The 16,472-nt window shown below is 41.8% G+C and overlaps 1 protein-coding gene across 7 annotated transcripts in view; it reads right to left on the bottom strand.

The window, feature by feature from the left end:
• MN1 (MN1 proto-oncogene, transcriptional regulator) overlaps nucleotides 1-16,472 on the bottom strand; it is a 193,127-nt gene that overhangs the window by 142,415 nt on the left and 34,240 nt on the right. For 2 of the 7 annotated variants that reach the window (XM_044990344.1, XM_044990345.1), the window contains one exon: nucleotides 6,615-6,704. The exons of 1 other annotated variant lie outside the window; for it this stretch is intronic. In XM_044990344.1, the coding sequence (XP_044846279.1) occupies nucleotides 6,615-6,704 (90 nt within the window). Of the gene's footprint in view, nucleotides 1-417; nucleotides 504-712; nucleotides 6,705-16,472 lie in introns of those variants that run through there. 4 more of the 7 variants (XR_006573932.1, XR_006573933.1, XM_044990349.1 and 1 more) reach the window with 3 other exon arrangements.

The following is a 16,472-nucleotide window of genomic DNA, read 5'->3' as shown; positions in this document are numbered from 1 at the left end:
AGCCCTTGGAAAACAGGGAAGATAAGACTTGATATTACTTAAATGTATATATTTTTTCCTGTAAAAGCCACCTTTTTTGTGGATTTAGTAGTCTATGCCATGCTTGTCAATGTGCTCCAGCCAAAGAACTACTCCCTGGGACATCAAGAAAGATATTATAAAGGTTAAAAACAACACTTTTCTAAGAGATAATCATCCAATTTAGCCCTAACCTGTGCTAAATTGTATGTCCAATATGACACAGGTCAGATATAAAAGAATCAAAGATCCTTAGAATTGCAATAGAAGCATAAGATTTGGCTAAGGAACTGTAACAAGGATTTATATGCACTGTCATCTTGCTGAATAATAAAAGGTGGTAACTATGTGAACAGAAGGAAACTTGATGTGTATTTTGTCAAGTGTAGCAAGACTCACCAAGGATGAAATTCACCCCTGTCCAGAGAGCAGCACATGGCCTCAGCACCATCTAGTCCTGCCTCCACATGGAAGCAAGTTTCCCCCTAAAAAAACAAACGGGTATCGGGTAGGCAGATGGAAATCCTAGCTCCAGTGAAGTCAATGGCAAAACTACTACTGACTTCAACAGAGCAAAGATTTCACTCTCACTATGTCTGAACTGCATCATTTCACTATTCCCAAGAATCTCAGGAAAGACTCTATTCAAATAATTTTAAAACATTGCATGAAATATACAATAGCCACCATTAACATCATATTTATTGTTATTTAGTTGCTCAGTAAAACATATACAGATATATACAATATGCATGAATACAGAAGACTGCACTTTACATATTTAAAAAAAGAAAGAAAAATAACACTCAATTTCATGAGCTATTGTCACAGTCTTCCAACCAAGCATTTAAGAAATGAATTTAACAAGAGAGAAAAAAGATTACAGGATTGCCTAACACACAGCAGAGTCAAGTTTTCATATTTTACATGTGCAATAACATTTTTCAGAAGAGTTTGCTATGCAGTACGGATTACCAGTGTTATGATTCTTTTTTCTTATCCATGAACCAAATTTAGTACAAAGAAATAACATCCCTTTGCTTAAGGCTGTTTTAAAGCTGTAATATTCTTGGGTAGTGAATAGTGATAAAGTTATAACTGCCGGAATTCAGAGCCTGCAGTTTCATCAGTCAAAATCTATGAACGGATGGACTCAAACCAACAATTTTAATAGAGAAATTCTAAGACAAAATTAGACTATTTCCTCCATTAGCCTTAAGCAATAAAGGAGAAACAATTCTATAAGAATGGATTAAGCTCTTATATCCCATCCACTGAACAGCTGTGAGTCTAGAATTAAAGAAAAGGGTACACTGCAGCTTTAAAAAAAATAATAATCAAATTTACCAATTCTATTTCTTCTTCGTATTAGAGCAAACATGACTTGCTCTACAGCAGATAGACTTGTGGTCATATTACACAGCTCTTCATTAAGGAATTAATGAACATTTAGCCTTAGTGTTGTGCCAGAAAGCCTTCAAACTGATTTCCTGGTTGGAAAGGTTAACTAGCCTTAGAACAACCACCTCTAAATACAGGTTTCAGAGTAGTTCGCTAAATGAAGTAGATGACAAAATTTTCATTTTTATTTCCCTTCCACCCACCATATCACGTTAATCCTGAAATCATTCCACATTTGCTGAAATTCACCTTAATTAAATGAAAATGAATCTAAACTCATGTCACTGGAGAGCGAACAACTTAACTATAGTAACGGAGAAATATTAACCCTATGAGAACATGACCTGTGGAAAACTCCCAAGGAGCATTTAATAAATAAGGCCTATTCATTCTTTTTTGACTCATCACTCCCCATAACTTAAACAAAAAAAGATATTTTGCTCAATATGGTACTATGCTTAAACTCGAAGTGTAAATATGAAATTTCTTTTAACACATATCAAAAAAGTCAGCAAACGCTGTGCAGGGAGAAATTTACCCTCAAGGGGTAGGAACTAAAAGATTTAATTTCTAAAATGCTGCTTAGACTGATGCCTAGACTACGTGCCTGTGTACAGCAACTGAAAATGCCAGGCAGGTCAAAGTGGACACTGCAGTACAAGTATGAAGCCATATTATTTCAGGCAGCTGTTTGCAACACAAAATGAAACTTGTACACATGATAAATGCATATTTACCATAAAACTACTGGCTTTTTAGTGCCATGTTTTCAACCCCATGAAGTCATTCAAAATATGCAGATGCACTTTAAACTTTTTTTTTTGTCTTTATGCAGTCACTTTCGCAGCATTTGCAATTCACTGAATTTCATTACTTATTGGATTAGATTGTCCTCAAAGGCAGGAGTTTTAAAATTATACTGAAGAAGCAGATAGGCCAATGGGTATGACACTGGACTAGGAGTCAGGAGAACAGTGTTACAGTCCCAGCTCTGGGACTAATCTCAAGTCACTCCCCACCCTGTAGCTTTCCTGCCCTATAAAATGGGGATATAGTGATACTTAGCTCTCACACAGCATTTTTCATCTTTAGCTCTCAAATCATTTTAAAAATGAAGACAAGTATCATCATTCCAGAAACTACATCTTTTTTTATAATCTAGTGCTTTGCTGATATTTCGTATATGTTTAAAAAAATCAGCGCACTTATCATCAAATCAATGGAGAAGCTGGACAGGAAACTTATCACAGGTAACAAAAGCTTAGTAACAAACACTGACCTGGTCAGTAAATGCATACACCTTATTCCACCAGAATTTTGCAAATAGGCACCCTGAAATCCCACTGCAATGTGCTGGTATCACCTCAATAATTACTATTAGGCAGCTGGCATTCTGTCCCTCAGTTAAGGTGAGAATAAGCCATTTACAAGTCAGGGAGACATGGTGGATGGAACAAAGCTACCAAAAAGGTTAAGCAGATCTGTAATACTGTCCAAACAGTTTTGATAAATAAACAAGCAGTTCCAAGACCGAACCAAATTTCCTCCCCCTCTTACTAATTTTTTTTAAAACTTGGTTTAAATTCCATTAAAGCTAATGAGAGAAACACGTGCCTCAAGGAAAGCACATGCATAAGTGCTTTGATGACTAGAGATGGAATTACTTATATTTAAAATTAAGCATATATGTAAGTACTCTGCTGAACTGGGACTTAAACTGTGCTTTCTTGGGTTGGGGCGTGTTCTCCAAAGTGAGGCTGGGTAACAATTGTTACATCGGGAGATACATTACCTCAGACAATGTTATTTAGAGTAGGTGAAGGGCAGAAGATTTGAGCCTTTCATCTGGATCCAGCAAAGTGTCGTGAATACAAGCTAACTCCATATTCACCAAATTATAGCAGAGGCAAACTCCATATTCCAGTAACCGTTCCAGTGTCAATAAAATCTTTTTTTAAAAAGATTAAAAGCTTCTCAAAATCAGGGATGTTTTTTAAATTCTGAAACAAAGACCAACTAAAACTCAAGGACCCTTATAATTTCCTAGTTTAAAAAAAAATTAACCCAAGTCAACTCAGTAAGCAGTTACACAACTGGAAAATAAATCCACGTAAGGCCAATGAGAGCTTGTTCCAAATAAGAGAGCTGGGAGAACGTGACAAGTTAAATACCATCTGTAACTTCATTTAAAATGTTGAGAGTTTTGAAACAGCATGATTGAAAGATTTCAGTACCACAATGTACCATGAGTTTTTAAGCACAATTCCCTCCCCAGTGGTATCAATACAGAACTCTGCTTAAAAACCAATGGCCCAATGCAACCATCCAAGATAAATTCAAGAGAGACCTCTGAACACCAACTCTCAAAAAGGGGCACACTGTGAATCCATGAAGCAAGTGATAAATAACCATGGTGTTTCAGTCCTTTATTTCACAGCTATGATCTAATCCTCCAATGGTCTTAGTAACCACAAAGGAGTGGAGGAGACTGAGTCATGGGTGCTGGAAGTAGGGGTGCTGCCACACCCCCTGGCTTGAAATAGTAACCACCACCAAATACATGGTTGCCACCTTCAGCACACCCACTAAAAAAAAACTGTTCCAGCATCACTGGACTGAACACATCTGAACAAGGGTGGGACCGTTTAGTCTTACTGTAAGCAGAGGCTACGCAAATTATAAATAGCATTATGTAAAACCACACCAGTGTCCAATCGTCTTTTAATTTTTGTTTTTAGCTCATTTGTTTCCAGCTTTCTGTCCTGATGAGTATTATCTGTGAAGGGCAGGAAAGAATGGTTTCCTTTTATTGTATGTATCTAATAATACTGTCCTTAAAACACGACAAATGTCAAATAGAAACGGTCTTTACCAACAGGAATTATGGGATCTACTTTAGGCTCCACCAGCACCCTGGGCAGTTTAGAGAATGCTAATCTCTGACATACAGGTGCACAAATGTGAGGACTGGCTAGAAGGAAAAGGATACCCACCAGTACTTACTGATATGTACCAAATTTCCCAGCTTCATGCTTGGTTCCACTCCTGAAAATGCCTGATCTCACACATTCAACATTCTCAGTGACATACATTAAAGGGTGGCACTTCGAGTAATGGCACCAAAGCCCTGCTGTGGAAAAAGGGGACAAGCAGCTATACTAAAAACTTTACCAGCCGTCTGAGGCACCTTCTTCTTTAGTCAAAAAATGACGCCTTTGCTTCAGTGCTGACTTTTGACTACTTTGGTAATTTAAGGCTACATCTACACTAGAGAGCTTACAGTGGCACAGCTGTATTGATGCAACTGCACTAGGGTTGCCACCCACCCGGGTTTTACCCAGGCAGTCTGGTTTTTGGCTTCTGTGTCCGGCTGCTAGGTGCCTGGTTTTCAACCGGAAAGTCTGGTTGAAAAAGGGACCTGGCAGCGTCTGGTCAGATGTACTGACCAGACACCAACAATCCGGTTACCGCAGGGCAAGAGGAGGTGCCGAGTCATTAACTCCTGCCAGCCCCCCTCAGCTGGGGCCGCTCCTACCTGCAGACAGGCTCCTTGTCAGGCTGCAGCAGCTCCTGTCCCAGCCCCGGAGCAGAGGGAGCCTAGCTGGTGGGGTGGGGTGGGGTGGAGATGATCCAGTGAGCAACGGGGGGAGGTATCTTGGAGGGGGGCGGGGGGAGAAGAGGCAAAGAAGGGGGCTGGGCCTCGAGGGTCCACTTACCAGAAATAAGAAATGTGGCAACCCTTATCTGTGCCACTGTAAGATCTCCCACATAGCTACTCTGTGCTGACGGTAGAGAGCTCCCCCGTCAACATAACTAAACCACCCCCAACGAGCAGCGGTAACTGTGTCCGCAAGGGAAGCTCTCCCACTGACATCGCGCTATGCACACTGTCACTTATGCTGGCAAAACTTATGTCGTCCAGGGGGTGTTTTTTTCACACCTCTGAGTGACATAAGTTTTGCTGACATAAGTGGTAGTGTTGACAAGGCCTAAGTAATGGCTGGATGGCTGATTTAAATTTAGCCTAGCACAGGGGAGTTCCTCATGTCAAGGAATCAGAGCTTTTTTACATTCACGTAACCAGGAAGTTGTTTCACAGGAAGAGCACAGTACAAAGGGGGTTTGGTATGTGATTTTCCTTAAAAGGAGCCCCTGCTTCAACCATTATAGAGATAATGTGGTATTTAAACTTCCCTTCTTCTGGGAGCAAAATTAAAGATGTGGGGACTTTAGATACACACTGTGTCCTGGAGGTGATCTGCGCTCCCCATGCCTCCCCAGTAAGAGAGAGAAGGGTGTAAGGAATCCCACTCAAACCTTGGTCCTTGGTGGAAAAGGGATTAAAATGCTTTAACTGGCAGTTTCTATTTTTTTTAAACATGTTTGGTCAACCAGGCTTTACCGCTCCAGGCCCTATTGTTCAGAATAACACTCTATATCTGGGCTTCAAGTCAGCAAATAAACTGAATAGTTGTTTCCACTTAACAGCAAGAGATGAAGGCTGAATGTATTCTTGATAACAAAAAATAAATTATCTCAGGAAAGACAAAAATCACAGACTGAATACTTAATAGAGCATTAATTGTTTGGTTTGTATGTGACTGACGAAAGCTTGGTGTCAATATATAATATGATGACAATTTCACTTCAACCGGCATTTATTCCTGAACTGCTATTCTTCAGGATTTCCATTTTAATAAGCACTGAACAAAGCGGAGGGGGGGGGGGGGGAAGGGGCAAAAAAAAAAAGAAAAGAAAAGAAAAAACAAAAAGAAGGAGAAGTATCTGTCTTATTATGACACACAACTTGGACATACGTTGAGATGAAAAAGGAAAAGGCCTCATCTATAAATGTATGCCAAGATTACAGAATAATGGGGGAAATGATCTAGCAGGAAAATCTTAAACAAAAGTGTGCTAACTGCAGAAGGGTTAACACTGGTAACATACTGTGGCAGAAGATTAAAAAAATTGAGGTTTACTTTAAATTAACCCTTTCCAGTCCATATGCCACTAAGCAGGTACCAACCTATAAAAATAGTCCACCTAGAAGGAGCGGCCCTTTAAAATTAAAAAGAGAAAAAAATAATTTCCTTTTGTTCAAGTCAGGGCAGCCACAAAAGTCCCAAATCTGTTGGAGATGTCTGAGTGCAGGGATCTCCATGTCGGCACCGCAGTCCGGCCCTTCGACTCACCCATGTCATCCGTGCAGTGGACTGAGAGGCATTGCAAATGGCTGCCAGTCTGCGCCGCAGCTGAGGTCTTGTTCTGGGGAAGGTCGTGGGCTGGAAAGGGTTAATAGAGAGATTATTATAAGGTCTGTGCAACATAACCACTTACAAATTTAAAACAGCAGCAAATAAAAAGGAACACAGTTCACTGATCAATCAAAGTACAGGAGACAGAGAGAACTGGAATCAAAACAAACCAGCTGCAGCACTGACCATGAAGGGAGGGGACATGCCTGGCCTACAGAAGATGAAACTCTTGCTTCTCTCAGTAACTCAACACAAGTTTTATTACTCAGTAGTGCTCTGTTTGTAGGGGTTTACAGCAGGGGTGTCAGAAGAGAGGGGACCAGGGGGCTATGCCCTCCCACTTCTTAACAACTGTAAAGGCGAGCAACAGGGTGAGGGACGGAGAGGAGCGAGTGGGTGGCGTGGTCTTGGGGGTGAAGAAGTGGCATGGGGGGGGAAGCCTCGGGGGAAGGGGCAGAATGGGGGCAGGGCCATGGCTTAGGCGCTAGTGCCCCCCCACTTTTAGGGACCTTCTGCCACTCCTGACTTACAGTAGGGCTCTACCTATATGAAGGTACACATTGCTAGTCCCGTATACTGTCAGCAACTGTGGCCAGTTAGGAAGGAGCTAGAAACCCCATCATGGATACTGACGTAGTAAGCTGCCCTTAAAGGAAGTTTCTTCCTAACCTTCATCATTAGACTTATATCCTTCAGTCATGAGTTTACAGCCCTTGTATTTTTTTCCTGTCTGATGTAACTGTATGTAATGTAATGTAATGTAATGTAATGTATTAACAAGAGCACCCTATGCAAGACACAGGAGGTAACTGTTCTGTTCTGCACAACACTAGTGAGGCCTCACCTGGAGTACTCTGTCCAGTTCTAGGTACTATATTTTAAGAAAGCAGTCAAGAAACTGGAAAGAGTCCCAAGGAGAGCTACAAAAATGATCAAAGATTTAGAAAACCTGACCTTTGAGGAATGGTTGAAAGAACAGGCATGTTTAGACTAGAGAAAAGAAGAATGAAGGCGGAGATGACAGTCTTCAAAGTCCTTAACGACTGTTATAATGAGGATGGTGATCAGCTGTCCTTTATATGAACAGAAGGTAGGGCAAGAAGTAATCATCTCAGTTTGCAGCAATGGAGATTTCGGTTAGATATCAGTAAAAACTTTCAAAACTCTAAGTACAGTTAAGCCCTGGAACAGGCTACCAAGGGAGGTTGTGCGATCTCCAACAGTGGAGGTATTTAAGAACAGGTTAGGCAGACACCTTCAGAGATTGGCTAAGTATACTTGGTCTTGCCTCAGTGTGGGGGAAATGGACTAGATGACCACTTGAGGTCCCCCCAGATCTCTACTTCCATGATTGTAAAGGTTTTTGTTATTTATGTATTAAATTACTTTATCAAGTCCAAAAAAAATCACAGGATTTAATATCTTGTGGCAGTGAGTTCCACAAGTTAATTATATATTGTGCAAAGAAAGCATTTCCTCTTGTTGGTTTTAAATGTGTTGATTTTCAACTTGATTGAATAACGTTTTGCTCTTCTATAAGAACTGGTGATTAGGAATGCCCGATGCATCTCCTCTGCACCATGCATTATTTTAAATACCTCTATCTCAGTAGAGGTATTTAAAATAATGATAGAGACCTAAAAACAGTCTTTTCAATATATTTCATTATACCACAATCCTTGAATCTTGTTTACCACCTGTCTGTGGGCCCCTTCTTCTCCTGTTACTGCTTTCTTTTAAGATAGGATGACCAAAGATGAACACACACATTTCAGATGCTGGCATCCTATAGATTTGTTAATGAATGGGCTTGCATAGAATAGAATGGGATTATAATGTTTTCTATCACATGCTTTATTCACCGTAATAGTCTGTTCCCTTTTTAATCACCAATACACAAGAAAGAGGATTTTAAAGAGCTGTCCACAATGCTGCCCACATCTTTTCCCTGAGATCTTACTGCTAATTTAGTACCCAGTAATATGATCGTACAAATTATTCCTTCCAATGCATGTTACCTTGCATTTGTCATGAGTGAATTTCATCTGTTCTTGTGCTACCAATTTACCTAGCTTTGGTCTTCGACCTTCTCTAGTGTTGGCTATTCTAAATAATTTTATGGCCTCTTCAAATTTTGCCACCTCATTGCTCACCTCTCCCGCTTTGTAGACCATCGATAACTATATTAAAAATGGATATTTGTAGCCCCCCGAACCTTTTACCATCCTGAAAATTGATCAATTATTTCTATCTTTATTTCTTAGTCAATTCACAACAGACCCTTATCTTTGACCCTGTGACTATTTAGTTTCCTTAGTAGCCATATGCCCAGGACTCTGTCGAACACTTTTTGAAAATCTAAATGAACTAGAGACTCTCACACTTCACTGCTTCTGTAGACCAAACTCATGGCCCATACCAACAGCTCCTGGTTGGTAGGTTGGCTGGCTGGCAGGCAGGATCAGCCAACCTACATAATTTCAAGTAAAATTTTGTTGAAATCAGCATATACCCACAGAACATGTCGATTTTGATGGATCAGCATTTTCTGACAGAAAACATTCCATAGGAAAGTTTCCAACTAGCTCTACCCCTAGCCTTGTGTTGCATCTTCCCATCCCCAAAAGGCTGTAGCCCCCGCTCCCTCTAGTCCAGTGGTTTTCAAACTTTTTTTCTGGCAATCCAGCTGAAGAAAATTGTTGATGCCTGCGACCCAACGGAGCTGGGGATGAGGGCGTTGGGGTGTGGGAGGAGCTCAGGGCTGGGGCAGAGGGTTGGGGTGCCGGAGCAGGTCAGGGCTCTGGGTGCAGGCTCTGGGATGAGGTGTTTGAAGTGCAGGAAGGGACTCCAGTACGGGGGGGCTCAGGATTGGGGCAGGGGACTGGGGTGCAGGGCTACCACGGGCAGCTCCCGGTCAGCGGCACAGCAGGGGTGCTAAGGTAGGCTTCCTGCCTGTCCTGGCACCACGGACCGCACTGCGCCCTGGAAGCAGCCAGCAGCCGGTCCGGCTCCTAGATGGAAGCGCGTAAGCGGCTCCGTGTGGCTTTTGCCCACAGGCATCACCCCCCACCAGAGCCAGTGGTTGGGTCGGGGACAGCACACGGAGCCCTGGTCAGAACAGGTAGGGACTAGCCTGGCAGTACCGCCGATGGGAATTTTAATGGCCTGGGGTCAGCAGTGCTGACCAGAGCCACCACGACCCAGTGCCTTACATTCCACAACCCACTACTGAGTCGCGACCCGCAGTTTGAAAAACACTGCCCTCTCCTCCCTTTTCTCAGCACCCAGTTCCGCATTGTGATTGGCTGATAGGCATCAGAGGTCACAACTACATCTGCTTTCAGTGGAATCAGGCTTTTCTGGCTTTCTGAGCATCACCAAAAATGAATAAAAGATTCTTTCCACTGATGCCAGGAACACTCCCTGAAGTTCTGGAACAGATTGCATATGGTCTCCAAAAATTATCACCTTACAAACAAGGCAATACCAAAGTTGCGTTAGGTCTCATTTCGCTCAGCCAATTACGCAATTGAAAATGCTTTATTGTGTTGAACACTAACAGATTAGAGAGGCACAATTTTCCTTTAGAAAAGCCATGCTGGTTTCCTCTCCCCCTCCCCGCTCAATATTACGTTCATCTAGATGTCTTAGAACTCTAATTATTATTTAAAACTATTTGCCTCCTAGGGAAGTTCAGATTGCTAGCCTGTAAAACCCAGGACAGTGCACAATATCAGTTACATTTTAATTTAGAAAAGTCACTGCAGTTAGAACATATGTGGACTCTGTTGTAAGACAGCCAAAGATTCTGTTTTCTGGAGGAAATCACGGCTAATCCTGCAATCCATCATCTTTTAGTTTTTACATTTTTATTCCCATCCCAAGATACAAACGCCCTTTAACTCTTCACTGAAGCCTGTTATGAGGCAGCTCCCCCAAAGGACCAGATGAGGGCTGGCTCGCAGTTACACAAGGTGCTCAACAGCCAGATTGCACTGCCTCCCATCCCTTATTTGCAGAGCCCTGCCATCAGAGAAACAAAGCACTAACCCTGAGGTTTCAACTACTAGAGCTGGGCTGACCCAATAGAGTTTATATGTGGCCTCGGGGTGCAGAAACAGAAAGGAGTGGCTTATTCATTTGATTTTATCTGGAGATATCCCAGCACACTGATTAAATAACAAGCTTCCTAAAATTCAACTGACAGTCATTGAAAAGAAAATGAATTACATATTCACACTTGGGTCAAAATTCAATTGCCAGACATGGGGACTGGGAAGAGGGCAGATTAATTTCATTCCATTTCACCTTCCATTACAGGCATACCAGCTCCTGAACAGGAGGTGAGTTCTGGCATCACTCCAGCTTTAAATTTACTTGAGACCTGAGAAAGGAAGAATGAACTAGTTGGCTTGGAAGGTCCTTTCCAGCCCCTGCAAGGATGCCTTGCAGAGATCAAGCTCCAAAACCCACCCTGTACTTTACATTACAAATGCGGGCTAAAAACCAAATCTAGGCTGGCAGTCTTCATTTTCTCTCACATTTGACAATTTCACCTAACATTTACACACACACACAGCAGCATGAGTAACACACGTGAACAGCATGCCAGCAGAGATTGCTGGACCTTCACAGCAACATGGAATTTCACTGCTTCTATGACCCATTACATTAGTTACAAGAATTCTCTTTGGGTTATTAGGGCTTGGCTACACTCGAAACTTCAAAGCGCTGCCGCGGGAGCACTTTGAAGTGTGAGTGTGGTCGCAGCACCAGCGCTGGGAGAGAGCTCTCCCAGCGCTGCAGGTACTCCACCTCCCCGGGGGGATACGCTTGTAGCGCTGGGAGCCGCGCTCCCAGCGCTGCGGCACTGGTTACACTGGCGCTTTACAGCGCTGTATCTTGCAGCGCTCAGGGGGGTGTTTTTTTCACACCCCTGAGCGAGAAACTTGCAGCGCTGTAAAGCGCCAGCGTAGCCAAGGTGTTAGTCGTAACCACAACACACCCACTCGCTACCCAAATGCCAGCCAATGCTCAGGGTCACCACAGAGCTTGAATCAAATGACCATTCTCCAAAACAAAACATAAGCATCAACAGCAGACAGGAGAGCCTCTTCCTTTAGGAAGCAGGGATTTGTATAAACCTTTACATATAACTCAGAGCAAAGTCCCATTCGAAATCCCACACTATCCCCTTTGCACGAGTAGTGATGAGGTGGTCAAAAAACTGGTGTGAATGTTGAACCCTATTAAGGCTTTCCCCCACTATCTCTCACTTGTATTCCATAAGCTTAACTAGTATTAGCTTATTACACGTCATGGAGCAAGTTAAAGTTCCCTCATTTAACCTGCTGCTAAATCAACCAAATATGAAGAGGACCTGAATTGTTACAAAATCATGAGGATATCAATTTTACATTAATCATAAAAAAAGTCCCGACACAATCTGACAGTACCGGATTTAAAACTGAAAATGCTTTTAATGCTGGATTATTCTCACTCTTACAGGATCACTACACAACATGGAGAAATAGGTCAGAATTGGGGACAGTGACACTATATGTAGCCTTTATACAAGAAAATAATGTGAGCTTTGTTTTGGATTAGTGACTTAGATACCTACTTAGCAAGGTGCTATATCAGTATGATAATTTGTAAAGGCAACACAAAACAATATTACAGGGCTGCCTGCCTAGCATATTGGTGTTTTCAGTTTGAATTTCTAAGCTAAAATGAGACATCCTCACTCTCTGCTGTGATGATAAACAAAAAGTATCATTAGGTCAAAGATGCTGAGGTTTTCTAAACACTGTGAGAGTGAGTGCCTTGTAATTTACAGAGCTGTGAAAATTATTTATTCACTGAACACCCAGAGCTGTGCTAGTCCTCCCCTCTCCATCATAAGAGACATGGTCTGCTCCAGATATTAAAATTTAAATGGCATAAGACTGAAACGGGCATCAAGCTGGAGGAGTAAAGGTGCAGGAAAAGAGACAGTGGCTAAGGCAATAATCCAGGCAACGTGGGTATTCAACAAGGTGTGCACAAAGCATGGTTGATGTTTCCTTTTAAAAAATGCTTGGTTGATTTATTTCTTGTAGGTATCACGGTAAAGACAAGTCTTATGAGGATCTGAATGAAGGATGGATGGCTACAAGTAAGGAAAAGAATGGGGAAATAGCAGGAACTGCTGAGAGCAGGAGATAAACAGGGAATAAAGGGCATTCAGAGATAGACTCTGTTTTTAGCAGTGGTCAACAGCGGGTGTTTTATGTCGCCTCCTGTCATTGATGTACCCCTGCTTCTCCTCTCCTTATAGAAACTGTATTTATAACGAAATCACCCGAGAGTCAATTTGGTTAAAAGAAGAGACGAAGCACACCTTCTTTCAAGGTCAGGAAGAGCTGAGTGAGGGTTTTTCCCCAGTCGGTGGTTCTCCGACCCTCTCCCAAAAATATTGCTTCCCTGAACAATTACAACAGGACGAGTTACCTCACTCTGAGCATCCCAACCCCTGCCACGTGCACAACAGTCACTCATCTGCTGTGGAGTTGGCCCACCTCAGGCATCCTGCAGCATGGGCCATGCCACAGCCACACTCTGTCCAGGCCAAAGAACAGCAAACAGCAGTTTCAGGATTTATTATTAACTACATCAATAGCAAAGCCTATCAGGTGGAATCCAGAATACTAAGATGCTGGCACTCCACGAAAACTACAAGGCAAGGACTCAGGTTTCTTTTAGGAACTTTAAAAAATGAATTTTTTTAACTTAATGATTTACCCTAATTATAAACACTTTTGCAATATTGGGTTAAAAAAATAAACCTGCTTGAGGCAACAGAGGAATAAAAAAGGATCAAATAGAAAAATCTATTTTTTTCAACTACGTCTTGTTCATGCCTATTACATAATACACAGGACCTGAATTTTTTTCTATTTTTAGGTCTCCCTTTAAGTGCAGGACACACTGGTCTCAGTACAGGAAAAGCCAGTGCTTTGTGATCGGTTTGACAGCAGAATTCTTCCTCTGCTGGAGGGAAAAAAGAGGAAGTGTCTCTCTGTTGGCAAAGGGATATCTATGGAGGTTCAGTTATGTGGAGGTTCAAGTTATGTTTGTTTAAATCAATACAGACTTTTTCATTCTCAGTGTGTTAAGTCAGCCCCGACAAAGCAATAAGGACTAAATTCTGCTCCCCTCCTCACATAAGCAGTCCCAGTGAAGTTACAACAGAGACAAATATAACTCACTGACTGCAGTGCGGCTACTCAAGTAAGTAAAGCCCTAAACTGGTGAAGTATCATTTACAGGCATCATCTGGATGGGTAGTAAACTCAGCTGCATAAGGAGTTAGCTGGCACTGGCTGCTCTTTTGTTAGACAGATCTATATCATATTCAGTAATACCAGTAGGGTGACCAGACAGCAAGTGTGAAAAATAGGGACGGGGGTGAGGGGTAATAGGCGCCTGTACAAGACAAAGTCCCAAATATTGGGACTGTCCCTATAAAATCGGGACATCTGGTCACCTTAAATACCAGGGGTGGCAGAGAAGACGGTGAGTGCTGCAGATGGGCCTCGGGGGACAAGAGTCAATTCAATAGCGATTTATGGGGTGAAAGTTCACATACAGGGTTTTCTGTGTGTTTGGGTTTTTTTAATATAGATTTTTCCTTGATAAAAACAGCAATATTTTAAAATCAGCAAACAAATATTTTCCTGTGGGATTCCTGCTCTGTGTTTAAAATGGAAGGGAGTCTGTTCCACTTGATGAGTAACATCGCAAACTCTACTATGACACTTGTCCAAAAACAATAATGCAGCCTCAGCAAATCTGTGTCACTAGGCCTGCCTCAGCATTTCATTGCCTCACTTAAAACTAACCATGCCACACCACCTGCTTTATGCAATACACGCTCAATCCTGAGGGGTATTCTTAGCGGAGACTGATGGGACTCAGCAGGTTAAAATTAATCAGATAAAGCAATATGGTGTCATCAGCCTTTCACTGCCTCAGAGTGGCCAACTTTAGGATAAACGATGGTCAATTACAGTGTGCACCTAACTTTTTGTAAGCAAAGAATTTTAAAGATGCTTTTCATACAGGAGTTATATTTAAAATATAAACTAATCCTATGAAAACTACTGCAAGAAAGCTGTAAAAGTTCTTCATAAAAGCAATGGGATTGTTACCCTGGCATCAACAGAGCTGTGTTGCCTGTTGGATCCCTGGCAACTGTGTTGGAGACTCCCTGTTCAACAGTGACATTTATCGTATGTTAGAACCTGAGATGGGTGCAAAGGAAAAAAAACTGATTTGTAGGACATGCCACTTGAAAATGATCATCTCTTGTTGGTCGATGTTCAACTACAGAAAAAAACGGAAATATTTAAGATATATAATGTGTGCAGAGTAAGGTGCCATACCTCAACCAAATGAAGCAATTAGCATCCAAAAAGGAGTCTAGATATGTACTGCATCAGCATAACATCAGAGCAAAAAAAAAAAAAAAAAAAGGCAAAGCAAGATGAGGTCAAGTCGATAGCATACCAACTTCCTTTCTAGAAATGTCCAGCTCTTTTCCACCCAGATCCTCAGTGGGCACTCAGCCCATACCTAAGAGCTACCTGCTTCGTGACCACCTGCTGAGTCCCCAGCACTTCCAAGCATATTCTCCAGGTCTCTAGCCCTTTACGTCTGAGGGAGACACTCAACTGCAGGGCTAAGGTGATCATTTTGCCTCTGGCTGCAGCTAGGGTCCTCTGGCTCTCTCACCTGAAGGGGGAATGGGGAAAAGCTCTGATAATTCTAAACCTACCATGCTGAGTTATTGCAAATGCCAAGTTTAACATTGGGAAAATGTGTGTTCCTCCTTACTATCCTCTGAACATGTCCCATCAAACCCATTATCCTGCATAGAACAGCATCCAGCATCTGGTGCTTCAGCGGAAGATGAAAAAAATATATATGTACCCAGGCCAATAGTACCACACTGTACACGATGGAGAAAATTCCTGCACCAAACACTAAATGCCCTGGAAGTTAACATGGACAATTATTATCCTCAACTTGCACACAGATCTTTCTAAAAGCCAGCCACAACATCTGAAGACCAGGGTAAACACTATAAAAAATTATTTGCAATCATTTAAATGAATGAAGCCTGACTACGTTCACACCCACATGTGCTTGTTTTCAACAAATATACTGGTTAACTTGTTTATTGACAGGGATATTTGTGCAAACTGCAAATTTTAAGCAAGTATTTCAGAACATTCACTGAAGACTTATTTTTTTATGAAGTCATGAATATTCACACACATTCTAAGGGCTTGTCTACACTGTCTGAAAGAGGACTATGTTAATGCAAACTGGGTACCTTAACATTTGTGCCAGCAGCGTCTACACAGAGCAGTCAGAGTGCAACTGCCGCAGGACTGGGAAACTGTGGGTTCCGCAGGACCTGCTGCCATAACAACAGGAGCAGGTAAAACATACTTTGTTCTGGCGGAATTAGGGGGGGGAAGGGGCAGAGGGAGGGGAGACGGATTATGGTAATTTGTGGGAAACACTTTAAAACTTAATACTTAAATTTAAGTGAAGGATAGAAAAAGATTTGATGTCTATTATAACAAGAAGTATTTTAAGCAAAATCTGTTTTATTCTTTGAGTGGTAAAAATTATGTCTGTATTTCTTTTTTATATATAATATATTAACTGACTGTTTTTTAGTAGCATAAGGGAATCAGTCTCTCTTGTGAAATCTAAGGTTTTTGCAGATGGAAATGGGATAAA

The sequence above is a fragment of the Mauremys mutica genome, chromosome 16 (assembly GCF_020497125.1).
Source record: "Mauremys mutica isolate MM-2020 ecotype Southern chromosome 16, ASM2049712v1, whole genome shotgun sequence".
In the NCBI taxonomy this organism is placed as follows: Eukaryota; Metazoa; Chordata; order Testudines; family Geoemydidae; genus Mauremys; species Mauremys mutica.
This window is presented reverse-complemented; position numbering and strand designations above follow the sequence as displayed.